This window comes from Myotis daubentonii, chromosome 2, assembly GCF_963259705.1.
Source record: "Myotis daubentonii chromosome 2, mMyoDau2.1, whole genome shotgun sequence".
Lineage (NCBI taxonomy): Eukaryota > Metazoa > Chordata > Mammalia > Chiroptera > Vespertilionidae > Myotis > Myotis daubentonii.
Window position 1 is genome coordinate 212,965,937 of NC_081841.1, and position 15,500 is coordinate 212,981,436.

At 40.2% G+C, this 15,500-nt stretch overlaps 2 protein-coding genes across 2 annotated transcripts in view; both read right to left on the reverse strand.

Annotated features, from left to right (window-relative positions):
- LOC132228724 (cytochrome P450 4V2-like) overlaps nucleotides 1-15,154 on the reverse strand; it is a 31,993-nt gene extending 16,839 nt beyond the window's left edge. Inside the window, exons 1-7 of the mRNA XM_059685632.1 lie at nucleotides 14,725-15,154; nucleotides 9,647-9,759; nucleotides 8,182-8,267; nucleotides 7,234-7,424; nucleotides 6,784-6,853; nucleotides 3,929-4,055; nucleotides 1,789-1,974 (exon numbers count right to left, since the gene is read on the reverse strand). Coding sequence (XP_059541615.1) covers nucleotides 1,789-1,974; nucleotides 3,929-4,055; nucleotides 6,784-6,853; nucleotides 7,234-7,424; nucleotides 8,182-8,267; nucleotides 9,647-9,759; nucleotides 14,725-14,938 — 987 coding nt within the window. The 5' untranslated portion in view covers nucleotides 14,939-15,154. The remainder of the gene's footprint in view (nucleotides 1-1,788; nucleotides 1,975-3,928; nucleotides 4,056-6,783; nucleotides 6,854-7,233; nucleotides 7,425-8,181; nucleotides 8,268-9,646; nucleotides 9,760-14,724) is intronic.
- The window catches only part of LOC132228726 (cytochrome P450 4V2-like), a 234,889-nt gene that overhangs the window by 18,187 nt on the left and 201,202 nt on the right, over nucleotides 1-15,500 (reverse strand). The gene's annotated exons all lie outside the window — the stretch shown is intronic.

Here is a 15,500-nt window from a genome sequence, read left to right on the forward strand (position 1 = left end):
TATTGCAAACCTATTTGAAGAAATAATGACAGAAAACTTCTCCTACCTGGTGAAAGAAATAGACTTACAAGTCCTGGAAGTGCAGAGAACCCCAAACAAAAGGAATCCAAAGAGGACCATACCAAGACATATCATAATTAAAATGCCAAGAGCAAAAGACAAAGAGAGAATCTTAAAAGCAGCAAGGGAAAGAAAGTCAGTTACCTACAAGGGAGTACCCATATGACTGTCAGCTGATTTCTCAACAGAAACTATGCAGGCCAGAAGGGAGTGGCAAGAAATATTCAAAGTGATGAATGCCAAGAACCTACACCCAAGATTACTTTACCCAGAAAAGCTATCATTCAGAATTGAAGGTCAGATAAAGAGCTTCACAGATAAGAAAAAGCTAAAGGAGTTCATCACCACCAACCAGTATTGTATGAAATACTGAAAGGTATCCTTTAAGAAGAGGAAGAAGAAGAAAATGGTAAAGATACAAATTATGAACAACAAATACACATCTATCAACAAGTGAATCTAAAAATCAAGTGAATAAATAATCTGATGAACAGAATAAACTGGTGAATATAATAGAATCAGGGGCTTAGAAAGGGAGCAGAATGACAATTCTTGGGGGGGGGGGAGAGGTGTGCGTGTGTGGGAAGAGACTGGACAAAAATCATACTACTAAGGATGAGGACAGTGGTGGGGGCGGTAAGGGCAGAGGGTAGGGTGGGAACTGGGTGGAGGGGAGCTATGAGGGGAAAAAAGAGGAACAACTGTAATAATCTGAACAATAAAGATTTAATTTTACAAAAATGAAAAAAAATGGGGAGACATAAAAACAATCCCAAAAGGAAAGACAAAAAGGAATCACCACAAAAAAGAATTAAATGAGATGGAGGCAAGTAACTTATCAGAGAAAGAATTCAGAGTATTGGTTGTAAGGATGGTCAAAGGTCTGGATGACAAATACACACAACTCAATGAGAATTATAAGAAGCTGAATAACAATGTCACCAACATGAAAAGGAATCAAGAGGAAATGAGGAATGACCTAGCTGAAATAAAAAACATAATGGAAGGCTTCAACAGCAGATTATAAGAGACTGAGGACCAACTCAGCAAATTAGAAGACAAGGTAGGAAAAAACACACAAATGCAGCAATTGGAAAGAAAACTTAAAAAGCAGGAGGAGAGCCTAAGGGAGCTTTGGGAAAACAAAAAAGGAAATAACACCCAGATAATAGGAGTGCCAGAAGGAGAGAAAGCGGAGCAATGGATAGAGAACCTGTTTGAAGAAATAATGACAGAAAACTGACCTGATGTTGGGAAGAAAAAAAACCATACAAGTCGATAGCTTTTTCTGAAAAAGAAAGTTGGTCTGGTATTTAATTAGGGTGTTAAACTTTGTAATTTCTAACTACAATATAATGACTCTTCATCAGTTATAACAAGCTACTTCAAAATGTGATCAGAATTTTAAAAAATGCTAAAAACATTTTTAAAGAACTCCTATAAATTTTTTATTTTTTTAAGTTAAAAAGAAATTGAGAATAGATCATCCCTTATACCAAGCATCCCAACATATTTTAAAAGGTGGCTACAAATAATTCTTTCTATTTCATGTTATTTCTAATTTTACTATTAAATGCTTAAACATGTCTAAGTATTAGTGCTGGCTATTTCTTCATCCTTAGCATTTCCAACTCCCAAAATTAAAAAAAAAGAGTTTTCTTGTTATGTACCAGGAACTATAATTTGTTTAATGGTGATACCTGAGACTAACATAACAACACAAAATACCTCAAACATGAAAGTGTCCACTTCTTCTCGAATTGCCTCATGGCTTAGCTTGTTCCCTTCATCATCCATCACATTTAAAAGCAGGTCAAGAAAAGCCTTGCGTTTTCTGTTGGAGAGGGTTGTGACCTTGTCATCACTTTTACGTTCTTCATCTCTCTTTACTTCATTGGCCCGTTCATTGATGACCTGTATGATTTAAATGATCACATGCTTTTGTGTGGAATTTAATATGGCCTAATAATAATTGTCCTGTGAAAATATACTAGCTTATTTAACTGATTTTTTCCTAAGCCTTTCCTGTTCTGTCTCACTCAACAGGAACTTAGGTCTTTGTGAAAACATAGTAAAGCTTTCTGTGAACATGTTTAGGGCGTTATTTGATAAGATTTTTAAAAACAAATTTAATGTCAGACAAATACATCATTTACAAGGACTATGTTTGCAGCCTTTCCAACATGGGAATAGAGTAGTAGTCTCCTGAATAGGGCTGCAGCGAGTTGAAAGAACTCATGAGAAAAATTTGGGTGGTGGAGAGAACACAATCATTATATGAAAAACTAGTTGTAGATCACTCTAATTACGTGTTGTATTGGAGAAAAGAATCATAACATATGCTTGCCGCTCCTTCTGCCTAGAAAGCTCTTGCCTCAGAAGCCAGCATGACTAGCTTCCTCCCTAGTTTTAGATCTCCACTGCCCATTGTCACACTGTCAGGGTCACTGCTGCCCTAGTCCCTAGCACTCACTCTCTTCCTAAGCCTGCTTTACATTTTTTTCTATTTCACTTACCACCTGGCATTGTATTGTTATTTAATGACTTTGTCCTCCAACTTTAATGTACCAGAAAATTTGTCTTTTATTCATTGATATACTTCCAACCTTTAGAGCACTGCTTGGCATTTTAAACATGTTAATCAGTTATGTGTTGAATGAATTAAAGAATGAAAGCCCCTGAGCTTAATTTGGTTACACATTTCAACTTTCTCCTCCTTTCAGGCAATTGTCCAAACCTGCTTCTGCTTTGCATGAACAGATCCCAAGTTCCATAATGGCAAGCACCATGTCCTCTCTTTGATTCTTGGTGGAATCCCTAGTGCCTGGCACTCAGTATGCAACTTTTGATATTATCCATCCCATTTGGAATTCATTAATTATTGATACTGATATTAATGCATGAAATTTGAAGACAAGGGTAATTATACCTATAAAATACAAACTGTTCACCGTTCACCTATTGCCAGGCAATTATGATATACTCCACTGACAGCAGCTAACTCCAACATCTCAGTCATACAACTCCTAGGGACTCTAACCACTTGATCTGTTTGTAGAGGCAGCACCTCATTGTCAGAAAGCAATGCCATCATATTTTAAACTATAATTTACAGTAAAGGATAAATATAATTACTTAAGCACTTTTATCTGTACATTTAAATTATAATACATGTTTTCAATTAAAGTTTGCCTTTAATAAACATACTTTTAACACAAAGACAGACTATATCCAGAACATTACTATTTCCTTATCATTAAAAATTAAATAGTACAGTGGGACCTTGACTTATACGTGTCCCAACTAACAAGTTTTTTGATACCAGCTGTCTCTCGGCCGATATTTTGCTTTGAGTTGACAGAGTAATTTGAATTAACGAGCTCCTTAACGAGCTCGGTCTCAGAACGAATTAAACTCATAAGTCAAGGCCCCACTGTAATATCTAGTTAATTTTTATCTTTTCCAGTTTAAGATACTGCTGTAAATGCCCTTTGTCTTGGAAAACCATTGCCTAATCCAAACATTTTTCAGAAGATTCTTATAACACAGATCCCTGTGTCTTTATTATCTTAGCATAGCACCCAGTTTGTTAATAAACTATCATTGCACATATCGCATTTTGTAATTATTTATTTATAGACAACCTCCCCCAGTAGATTAACCTCCCCAAGTAAGGAACATTAATGACTGGGTATGTTAACAAACATGGAGTCATGCACTTATAAAAGTTCTAGAAAGTGATAGTGGTAGAGGTTGCACAACATTGTTAATTCCCCTAATGCCACTGAATGGTACACTTAAAATGGCTATTATGATAAATTTATGTTATGTATGTTTGATCACAATAAAAAAAAAAGTGAGGACTTACATTGGTGGTAAAATTATGTAAGATCTTTAGTTTCCTTCTGTGGTCCCTTCCATCTTTAAACAAAAGGTACAAAACGTCATGCCAGAGCCAAAACGTCCTCATTCTTCGATGTAGCAAATCACTCATCCTATAAACAGGTTGCAAATGTATCAGCTGATATATCAAAAACGTGCATTGCTTGAGTACCTATTTGGTGCCTGGTGTCAGTGAGGGTAACATTTGGCAACAATGATAACTCGTCTTAGCAGCCACCAAGAGCTCTATGCTTTATGCTCAACAATGAAGGCATGGGCTAGTACACATCCTAGGAAGCTGAAAAATTAAATGGGTCCTTTAGAGGAATTAAGAATCCTATCTAATAAAAGACAAAAAGGGTAATTGACCGTACCTTCACTATGCTTCCCATTGGCTAATCAGGGCGATATGCAAATTAACTGCCAAGAAAGATGGTGGTTAATTTGTATACGTAGGCACCAAGCAACGGAGCTGGGGGTCCCCTGCCGAGGCCTAAGTCAGAGGCATTAGGCCTGGGCAGGGGCAGAGCCAGTTATCGTGTTTGTGGCAGGGAGCTTGAGGTCCCCTGCCCAGGCCTAACACATTGGTCATTAGGCCTGGGCAGGGGCAGAGCCAGCCATTGTGTTGATGGTGGGAGCTGGGGGTCCCCTGCCCAGGCCGAACACCTTGGCCAGAGGCATTAGGTCTGGGCAAGGGCAGTGCCAGCGATCCTGGGTAGCAGGGTCAGAGTCAGCAATAGTGGGAGCTGGGGGTCCTCTGCCCAGGCCTAATGCCTTGGTCAGAGGCATTAGGCCTGGGCAGGGGCAGAGCCAGCAATCACAGGGGGCGATTGGTCCCCTGCCCAGGCCTGATGTCTCTGGTCAAGAGGCATTAGGCCTGGGCAGGGGCTGAGCCGACGATTGAGGGAGCTGGACGTCCCCTTCCCAGGGCTAAATGACTCAGCCAGAGGCGTTAGGCCTGAGCAGGGGCCAAGCCAGCAATTGGTGTGAACTACAGAGGAAACACCTTTTCTGACTGTTCGTTGACTTAGCTCCCTGTATGCCACTGGTAATATTCTTAGTAACTTGGGTAATAAGAGTCCAAGTAGATGATCTAGGGTTTTTTACCACACTTCTGGAGAACGAAAGGAAGGTCTGCTGCTGGAGGGTTAAGAAATGTCATATCCTGTCCTAGCTGGTTTTGCTCAATGAATAATGCCTCGGCCTGCCCACTGCTGGGTCTGGGTTCAATTCTGACTAAGGGCATGTACCTAGGTTGCAGGCTCCTCCCTGGCCTGGGCCCAGGTCAGGGCTCATGAAGGAGGCAACCAATCAAAGTGTTCCTCTCACTTTGATATTTCTCTCTGTCTTTCTCTTTCTCTTCCACATTCTCTAAAAATCAATAGAAACATATCCTCAGGTGAGGATAATAAAAGAAAGAAATGTCATATCCTATGAAAGAAACATCTTGAAAATGCCTAAAGAAAGTTGTCATTTTTTCCTGGTAAAGGGACTGGAGTCCTTGTTGATGAAAACACCTTGGTGGCTGTGGTGACTGGCAGTGGCTGCAACAGGGTAGATGGGGCTGGTGCCTTCCCCTGATTAGCCCGGTCGCCTCCCACAAAGGGAGGCCAGTCAGTGGCTTAGGCCTGCTCTCCAAGGGGAGCAGGGAGCAGGGAGTAGGACATCCCCTGAGGGCTTGCAGTATGTGATAGGGGGCAAGCTGGGCTGAGGGACTGCCCCTCCAATGCACAAATTTTTGTGCGCTGGCCCTCTAGTCCATTATAAAACACCTTACTAGATGGCCATCTGATCTCTCCTTCTATTTCTCCAGGAAGAGTTGCGGACATCCCCGAGCTGCCTGTATCTCTCATACCACAGGGTGGTATGAAATCTGCCTGTTTAATGTGCACACATTTGCTTATTACTCCGCTGGCTATCCTCTTCTCCAGTAAAGTGCCTCTCGGTCAAATTCCTGTCCTGGGTCCTTCCCTCAACATTTTCAGTGATAGAGCACATAGACCTTGACATGATCTCCTCCTTAGGGAACAGCTTATAGGCCAGTTCTGCAGAGTAGCCTTTCCTGGTCACTCAATCTGTGGGCCCTATTGCTGTTTTCTTCTTGAATATCAACTTTATTCTTTCTTTCTAAGCAATTATTACAGTTTATAAGTTTATACTTATTTATTTTGATGCTTGTCTCCCTGTTATTCTGATCTGTGGACCACTATAAAACAACTCACAATCTTGTGTAAAAATAGCAGATTATATATGCTAATATGTATTAAAATGAAACGAGCAGTGGTCTTAAAGACAGAATTCCTCAAATCAAACCCTAGCCCTGCCTTTTCATAGTTGAATAATCTCAAGCAATTTTTCAAATAAATATGACCATTTCAATTAAAAAATAATACACACTCGATGCAGGAAATATGGGAAAAGAGAATTAATACCAATACAAACAAGAAAGCAAAGCACCTAACACAAAACAATAATCACAGCTAACATTCTGGAATAATATCTACAAGTTTTTTTTAATGAATAATTTTTTATACCTAGTGGTTATCATGCTAAAATATTGTTTTTATCTTTTTTTTTCTTTATCACTAAGCATCATAATGTAATTTCCCAATATATCACAAAATAATCATGTAAAATTATACCAGAGCCTAGGTGTGTCTTAATTTATACAATAAACCCTCTACTGTTAAAATACAGGCTGAAATGATTAGGTTGATTTTTAGTGCATATTTCATTGTTAAACATTCAAAAAGATACAACACAGGCAAAATATTATTAGCGATATTTTTTAAAGCCTGAATAAATAACAACTTTAAAAATAATTAGAAGGGCTCCGTTTACCTATAAACTGCACGGACATACTCAGAATCATCATTAGTCTGAGCATCAATATTCTTGCCCATAGCTGTTTCTGCAAAATATGGGTGAGAAGCAACCATTCAATTCATGCGCATGCCTTGTGTTTATTTTCCAGTGGCAAACACTTCAAAAAAGACATAAATTCTTATGTATTTTAGAATTGTTCCTTTCCCCTTTCACTCTTGCACCTTTTGTTCCTCCTACTCCCTGTTCATGCTCCTTCTTCCCTCCGACCTTCCTGGCAGGTTGGCCCTGCTCGAAACCCTGGCAGTGGGTACTGCTTCTCAGGAGCCTAATTTAGCAGAAGGACCGCCCCAAAGAAGCCAATATCCTTTCTAACCCCTTCATTTGCCTTCCCAGTGAAATGTTATTTTCTATTTGGGCCATTGTATGTTTACACCATAGCTCTAGAAACAAATCCATGAGACTTACCACAGATTATATCTAAGGCACAAAGAGTGATGTAAGAAAAGCAGTTAAATTTTTCTCTGTCAACATGTTTTTCAAGCTTATTAACCAATATGTTGGCTTGTTCATTCATGACATCTAAGAAGTCTTCCAGAATGGTAAAATGGAAACTGGGTGTTAACATTTTTCTCCTGGAGCGCCATTTGTTTCCAGTACTAGAAATACAAGACATGGTTACAAAGAAGAGAAAAGCAACATCCAAAGCAAGTAACGCATAGTCAAGACAACAAATTCTTCTTAATCTACAGATTCCCAAATGCTTTGGTCAGAATGACAAGGGGAGATTCATATACAGTTACAGGATGGGCATATTTTAGATATCCTTCTATATTACTAATATTTAAAAGAGCACTCATCAAAATTGAAAATTTTAAGAATTTCACTAAATTTCTAAGTTCTGAGTTTCTAAAAATGAGAAATTTCCCCCTTTATCCAACCTTAACCCTCTGAAGGTCAAGGAGCTCCATGAGTCTACTTGGATCTCTAACATCTTCAAAGTCTCCAAAGTCCCCACCGAAGTCCTGCTTCCTCTTTCTCAGTTGATGGGGTCCTGTTGCTGGATGGCAGCTCAAGGACTGAGGTTACTGTGCTCCAGTTACTTCTCTGAGGATGACTGCCTGTTTCATTGAATTTTCAAGATTTCCCTGCTCAAAACTCCCCTGTGGCATACTCCATTTCTACATTGGCATTTTCTAACTCTCCTTGGAACACTGGTGATCAGCATTATTGAATACCATGGCTGGAGATTACTCTACACCCTGGGTTCCTGTCTCTCAGAGGCCCATTATCATCCAACTTTTTCAGCTTCTCCCTACTACCCAACAGCACATTCTTGCTACAGGAAAACTACCCCGTGTCAATGCCTGACATAAGTTACACACAAGACAGCTTTACCGATTTACACTGACTTACCTTGTAAGAAGTCCTAGGCCAAGCCACGGTTCTAGGAACCTGTACAGATGAGACTTGTCAATTACCTTTGAGCTAGTTAAAATTACCTTAGAAAGAGAGAAAAGAATAATGAGAGACAGAGCTATGAAAGCAACCTTAATTATAAGAATACTGGGCTAGAATACAATACTTTCTAAAGTGACATTTCATAAAAATTACTTCTTTGTGGCTCATTTTCATTACTATGACTCAAAGAAATTCAAATAGAGTTTGGAGCATACAACTGTCACTCACTCTTAGAGACTAGCTGGAGTTGACTGAAAGGAAAATGTCCAAAATAATTCCCTGACTCCTGCCATGAATTAGGAGCCAAGTGGAGTTGTTTATTCTGAGGGTAGGAGTGAGGAAAGAGATGTGGGTGAAGCAAAGGACGAGCACATTTAGGGAGATGGAAATCACAAGTTCTTTATCAGGTATGGTGATTTGGAGTCATTCAAGTTGCATAGTCTGAAAGCAGGTATGAAGCTCAGGATTAAGGCTTATACTAGGTACACATTTGAATGTCTCCAGGATATAAGTAGCACTGGGAACCATGGGTATAATTAGGTTGCCTGGAGCCAAAGTAAAGCAGAAGGGATGAGCATATGCAAAAATGCTTCTCAGGATCTTGCTGCAGTTCCCTACTTTGGACAGATGTCTATCCACATGTACTAAGCCCACTTACACTAGGCCAGCAATGGCTGACATCCCACATGTGGCCTCTCGCTATCTCCTCTGGGCCAGTACATTGGGCAGTGGGGTACCAGAGAAACTCCAAGAGTTTTACCACAATGAGTAAGAAAGATGTATGCAAGCCCAGCGACCCTAGAAAATTCTGCTGTTAATTTTGAAGGTATTTTTATCTTATCTTTACACCCTAACACAAAGCCTTTGTCATCAAACCATAAGATAATACCCACAATGTCATGATAGTAAGTAAAAAAAAGATAAATAATTTTTAGGAGTAATTTCAATAGTGTGAATTAACAACATCTTCCCCATCAATACCAGATTAGTGTTCTCTTTTTAAAAATTAACTTGAAATCATAAAACTTTAATGGATACTCTGAGCATCTTAAGGGAAACACTTAAATTTTATTAGTCTTATATTTTTGCAATCTTAAAACAGTGCCTGGTAGATGATATGAGCTCACCATGTAGAATAATCTATTTATGGTTCTGTTCAATTGAAGACTTCCCCCCCAAAAAGGACAAATATATTACTTGATACCAAATGTGTATAGACATGTAGAAGCTGCTACTCTTCCCAGAACTCAGACTATATCTGGAAAGCATTTAATGGCATCTTAAAGCCTTAGATATTTAATGGAATCCATTGTATTGAATTCAATTAAATATAAGGACATATATTTGCTGTTTATTCTGATGAGATTCTCACACCATCAAATATACAGTGAAACATTGATCATAGTCACTATCAACTCACCTCTATAGTTTCGGCTTTATACATGAGTATTACTGGTACTGTGCCAAGCCAGAGTATTATCATTGGTACATGTCTGTTCTCTTCAGTGTAATTCATCAGCTGCTGGAAAAACTCTTTAAAATATTTAATTATAAATTAGTTCCTTACTGTGTCTTTTTGGGTTTTTTACTCTTTTTTCTTTGGGCTATTCACACAATGTCTCCCATATCTTTCACATCTTGAAGCTAAACCACACAGTTGTCATTACTAAATTATTAATGAATGAATTATGAGGCTAATTTAATTATGAATGGTATATATGCAACAACCTGGTTAACTGAGAAATGCCAAGCACTGTGGATGTTTGTGGTGACCTTATGACATGCCTTCCCCAAGGACACTGAGGTTGTTCAGTTTCTTCTGACCTTGCTTTTGGCTACTCTTCTGTAGAAAGGGATACCTGTCCCAACTCCACAGCCCTGGTAGATAGATGCTCCCTTTCACCCTCTCTAAAACAGTATTGCAGTTCCTCAGCAAACTGAGATTAGAGCTAAGATATGATCCAGCAATTCCTCTCCTGGGGATTTACCTGAAGAACATGAAAACACTAATTCAAAAGGATATATGCACCCCAATGTTAACTGCAGCATAACTTACAATAGCCAGGATATGGAAGCAACCTTAGGTGTCCATCAGTGGATGAATGGATAAAGAAGATGTGATCATATTGGCCCAGCTGGCATGACTCTGTAGTTGAGCATTGACCCAGTCATGACATATGCCCACATTGCAGACTTGACCCCCAGTGTGGGGCATGCAGAAGGCAGCCAATTGACGATTCTCTCTCATCACTGATGTTTCTCTCTCTCTCTGTCTCTCTCTCTCTCTCCTTCTCCCTTCCTCTCTGAAATCAATAAAGAATATATATTTCTTAAAAGATAAAAATATTGTCATCTGTGATAACATGAATGGACCTTACAGGTATTATGCTAAGTGAAATAAGTCAGACATACAAGGACAAAACAGTCTGATTTAACTCATATGTAAAATATAAAAGAAAAAAGTAACAAATGAACAAATATAATGAAATAAAAAAAATTCAAGGATACAGAGAACAGAATAGTGGTTACAGAGGAGAAGGAGAATGGAGAGAGGGCAAAGTAGGTAAACGGGGTTAAACAAATGGTAATAGATGGAAACTAGACTTTTGGTTGTGAGCACCCAAAAGAGTGTACAGACATCAAATTATACTATTGTACATCTGGTATCTAGATAATGTTATTAACCAATGTTACCTCAAGAAAAAAATAATTTTAAAAAACTCTTCTGTTTTACAATTCCTTCAACTTCTCAAATGACCTTATGACATGCCTTCCCTAAGAACACTGAGGTTGTTCTCAGGGGCTCTATAGAACCTCTTCTCTTTGTAGGAACCTCTTATTCATAGTGCTTTTTGTCTAATAACACTCACTTATTCTTCAAGTGTCATCTTAAATGTGATTTTGCTGCAAAGTCTTCTCTGATATTTTAAACAAGATTTCTGGTCATATAACTTCCCAGGTTGGCTCCCATGTCTAGTACAGGCACCAGATCTCAGTATTTCTAAATACTGTCCTACAATAAAATAAACCAATTCCCCTTGGAGAAGTCATTGAGTTTAGGGCGGAGGCAGAGAAAAATACAAGAAGAGTGGAATATATTATGGTCCCAGAAAATAAGGAAGTGCTCAAAAAATGGTGGGTCATGTTGAAACACCAAACAGCCAACCTGAAAAGCTCCTAATACTCCAAACTGAAAGAATTTGTGCAACAGAATAAGTAATGATAGAATTAGTTTGTGTCACTTCTCCAGTCACTATCTTATAGTTTTCAGTGTACAGGACTTTCACCTCCGTGGTTGAATTTATTCCTAGGTATATTATTCCTTTTGATTCAATTGTAAATGGGACTGTCTCCTTAATTCCTCTTCCTGGTAGTCCTTTGTTAGCATAAAGAAATGCAAGTGATTTTTGTATATTGATTTTGTATCCTGCAACTTTACTAAATTTATTCATTAATTCTAACATTTTTGGGGGTGGAGTATCTAGGGTTTCCTATATGAACAATCATGTCGTCTGCATTCTTTTTCTTGCCTAAATGTTCTGACTGGGAGCTATAATACTATGTTGGATAAAATGGTGAGAGTGAGCATCCTTGTCTTCCTGATTTTAGAGGGAAAGCTTTTAACATCACACATGGTGTTCTTGCCAAAAATGCATAACCTCAATGAAACTCTGAAAAAACTACAGACAAATCCAAACTGAGAGTGATTCTACAAAATACCTGTCTCAGAAAATGTGTCAAGGTCTTGATGTGTGTGGGAAGACTGATAAACGATCACAGATTAGAAAATATTGATATTGAAGAACATAACACAAGGAAGCACAACTCCTATATGCCAGGTGAGATTTGCAATTGAGTCATGGAACAGAAAAAGAACTCTAGGAAGTGTTGTAAAATTCAAATAAGGGCTGTAGTATTGTTAAGAACATTGGACAAATAATAATTTTCTAGTTTTGATAATGATACTAATTCTGTGAAATAACATCATCAGAGGAGGCTTGCTGGTATATGGCATATGCAGAACTCTATATTATTTTACAACTTTCCTGTAGTTTTAATATTATTTGAATAAATAAATGTTTATAAAGAAGGGGATTTTTATCATTCTGAAGCTGAATAATAAAAAATAAGCTGGGAGAAGATTTGAAAATATTTTGTTAGTAGAAGAGAAACACATACACACAATATCAATATATATAAATGCCTAATATACCAACTGGAAGTTCCATCGCTTGCTATCACATGTGCTGACCACCAGAGGGTGGTGCAGAATGAAGGAAGGCCCAGGCTGGTGGCCAGCAGCTTCTAGGGACCCTATCCATACACGTATTTTGTCACTGGGCCTCTAGTATATAAATAATAGGCTATGTCTACATTTCCTTCGATATAGGAAAAAAATTGGTTTGAGAATGTGACAAAAATGTGGAAGAAATGTCATAGTGAATATAAGAAAGAATCATTAAGCTAAAAAGAATTACTGAGAAGCACTGAGGAAAATGTAGGGATTACATAGGGAAATTTGGTAATCAATCAAAGCAGCCTCTTGTATAAGACAAAAGGGTATTGAGGATGGGGACTATACCTTTAAATGTTGTGCTATGCCCAATTTTGCTGAGCTCAATGCTGGGCACAAAGGAGGGCCTCAAATAAGTGCATGACTGACAATGAAAAAATGGACTCAAACCAAGTTGTGGACAACGGTCTAGAAAATGCACGCATTAAATGTAATCCTCAAAGTAACTGTAACATAGTGATGTTTACATGTAAAGGGTAACGACCTCTAAGAGAGTTTTAAACAACTTTTCAAAGTCAAGCACTTTGGTTACAAGCAGAGAGGGAGCAAAGGTTGGTCTCATGCCCAGATCCAGTAGTTGTTGATGCATTAAAAAGTCCCCTTGAGAAAGATAATGTGTTACCATTCTCTTCTCTCCAGAAGTAACTATAAGGAGAATTACTTTAAATAATCCAATAACTCACAGTTTGTTTTGAAATGGATCTTTTTCACTAGAGATTTCAATTCTTAGAGAAATTCCCCCAAAAGACTATGATGAGATTTCTTAAGTATATGGTTTCCTGTTGAGGAGGAGGGGGTCTATATTTCTACACCATAATTTTTTAATATTATAAAGCCTTTGGGTAGAAGGGAAGATTAGCTCTGCCTTTAGTGTTTGCCATGGTGATGTTTACAAATGTAGTTTTCATATATCAAAATCTGCTGCATCACTTGCAGCATTAGTCGCATTGATCTCTGGTTGGTTAAAAGTTTACTGGGATTTCTTCTGCCAGAAACACTTTCTGTATTTTGGTAACACTCTCCCATGAGGCCTCATGTATTCCTGTGAAGTTGAAATGACAGCATTATTTTTACTTGGAGAAAGGAAAGTGGAAAAGAAATAAACCTTTAAGCTTTGGAATTGATGTTCAGTCTATAAAACGTCTTCAGTTAAACTGAGGGCTGATTGGATTCTAGTTCTGGGCTCATTTTAAAATATGTCATTTGGGGCAAATCTTTTCAGTTCTGGGCATCTCAACTTATCCAGCCATGAAGATGAAGGGCTAAGATCTAACTCACCCTCCCTCATGGGGCATCCAAACACCAGGGACTTTTAGGAGCTTTCTAACTTAAAGTGACCCCTTTACCCCTATCATAACATAACATAAAGGCTATCAGCTTCAAAAGATGATTTCAATAAAAAACCAATTCACTCCTTAACAAATAAGACTTCTGAAACTTGCTGTATGACTTATGGGGCAGGCCTTGGTGAATAACATCATAATTCATGTTGTTATGCAACCTCCTAAAAGGGCCAAGGAGGAATGAAAGTTGTGGTGAAGTGTTGTGATTTCTGGAGGGAGAGGCTCTGGTATCAAGTGCATTTCTCTTCTCTAATTTTGGAGAGAGAGAGAGAGAGAGAGAGAGAGAGAGAGAGAGAGAGAGAGAGAGAGAGAGAGATAAGTTGTGTCTACCTTTAGGACTTAAACAGTAAAGACAAAAGAAAAAAGGCGGTGTTTTTTGTTGTTTTTCTTATTAAATATATTTTTATTGATTTCAGAGAGGAAGGGAGAGGGAGAGAGAGAGAGAGAGAAACATCAATGATGAGAGAGAATCATTGATCAGCTACCTCCTGCATGCCCACCCCCACCCCCACTGGATAGAGCCTGAAACCCAGGCATATGCCCTTGACCTGAATCAAACCTGCGGCCCTTCAGTCCACAGGCCAAGCTTTATCCACTGAGACAAGCCCGCTAGGCGGTGTTTTCAGATAGCAGCAGCCAGCAGTTGGGAAAATAAGAAGAGAAAAGGCAGAAGGACGGGAGTTTAGAAACACTGCGCTTATGTGTAATGAAAACTGGAGAGAACTGGGAACCCATTATCCAGGGGGTGATAGAGTCGCGCCTCACCCAGCAGCCTGCAGCTCCAGTCCTGGTGCCCCAGGCGGGTAAGGGGCCCAACAGCCCGTGGCGGGGATGCAGCTTTCCCGGCGCGCAGTCCCTTACCTTTAGCTCCTTTTTCCAGGATCAGGGAGTGTCCCACCAAGGGGTAGGCGCCCGGAATGGTGGGGATGGGCCTCATTTGCAGCCACTTATGCGCGTAGCTCGCCATCATCTGCAAGAATCTCAGGATGAGGGTGACGCCCGCCAGGGAGACGGCGCTGAGCGCGCCCCAGAGCAGCAGCTTCTGCCCGACGTGCACCAGCCAGACGGCCACCATCGCGCCAGCGGTCGGCTCCGCGCGAGAGAGACCCAGAACTTTGGGGGCGGGAGTTGAGCCCAGGCCTGTACCAGCCCCTGCCTTTCAAGTGCGGGGCCTGGGAGGAGTCCCGACATTCCCGGGGGCGGGCGCAGCGGGCCGGGAGGGCGGGGGAAGAGGTTGCGCCCGGCCCAATCGCCTCTCCCTCCTCCCGCAACCCGTAGGCAGCAGCCCAGGCGCCCAGAAGCGGGCCTTCCCGTGCAGGGACCGCTCTGCCCCCTGGGGACGGGCCTGGAGCCTCCCGGTCTCGGAGGAAAGCACCGCGGGGTTGCTGTGCAGACAGACGCCTAGTAACGCGCTCGGGCCTCTGTTTGGTTCCAGCAGAAACGAAAGCCCGGACCCCGAGTCTGAAGGCAGAGAGCGCTGAGAAGACACGGAGGCCCTTGAGTGGCGTGGGGAGGAGAATGGGTGCAATTTAGGGGCAACTCAGGATGGAGAGGCGCACTGGGGCTGGGGTGGGCTGACTTCTGTTACAGGAGTGGGCGGTACGTTTTAGAATGGAAATAAAGGGCGCCGGGTTGGA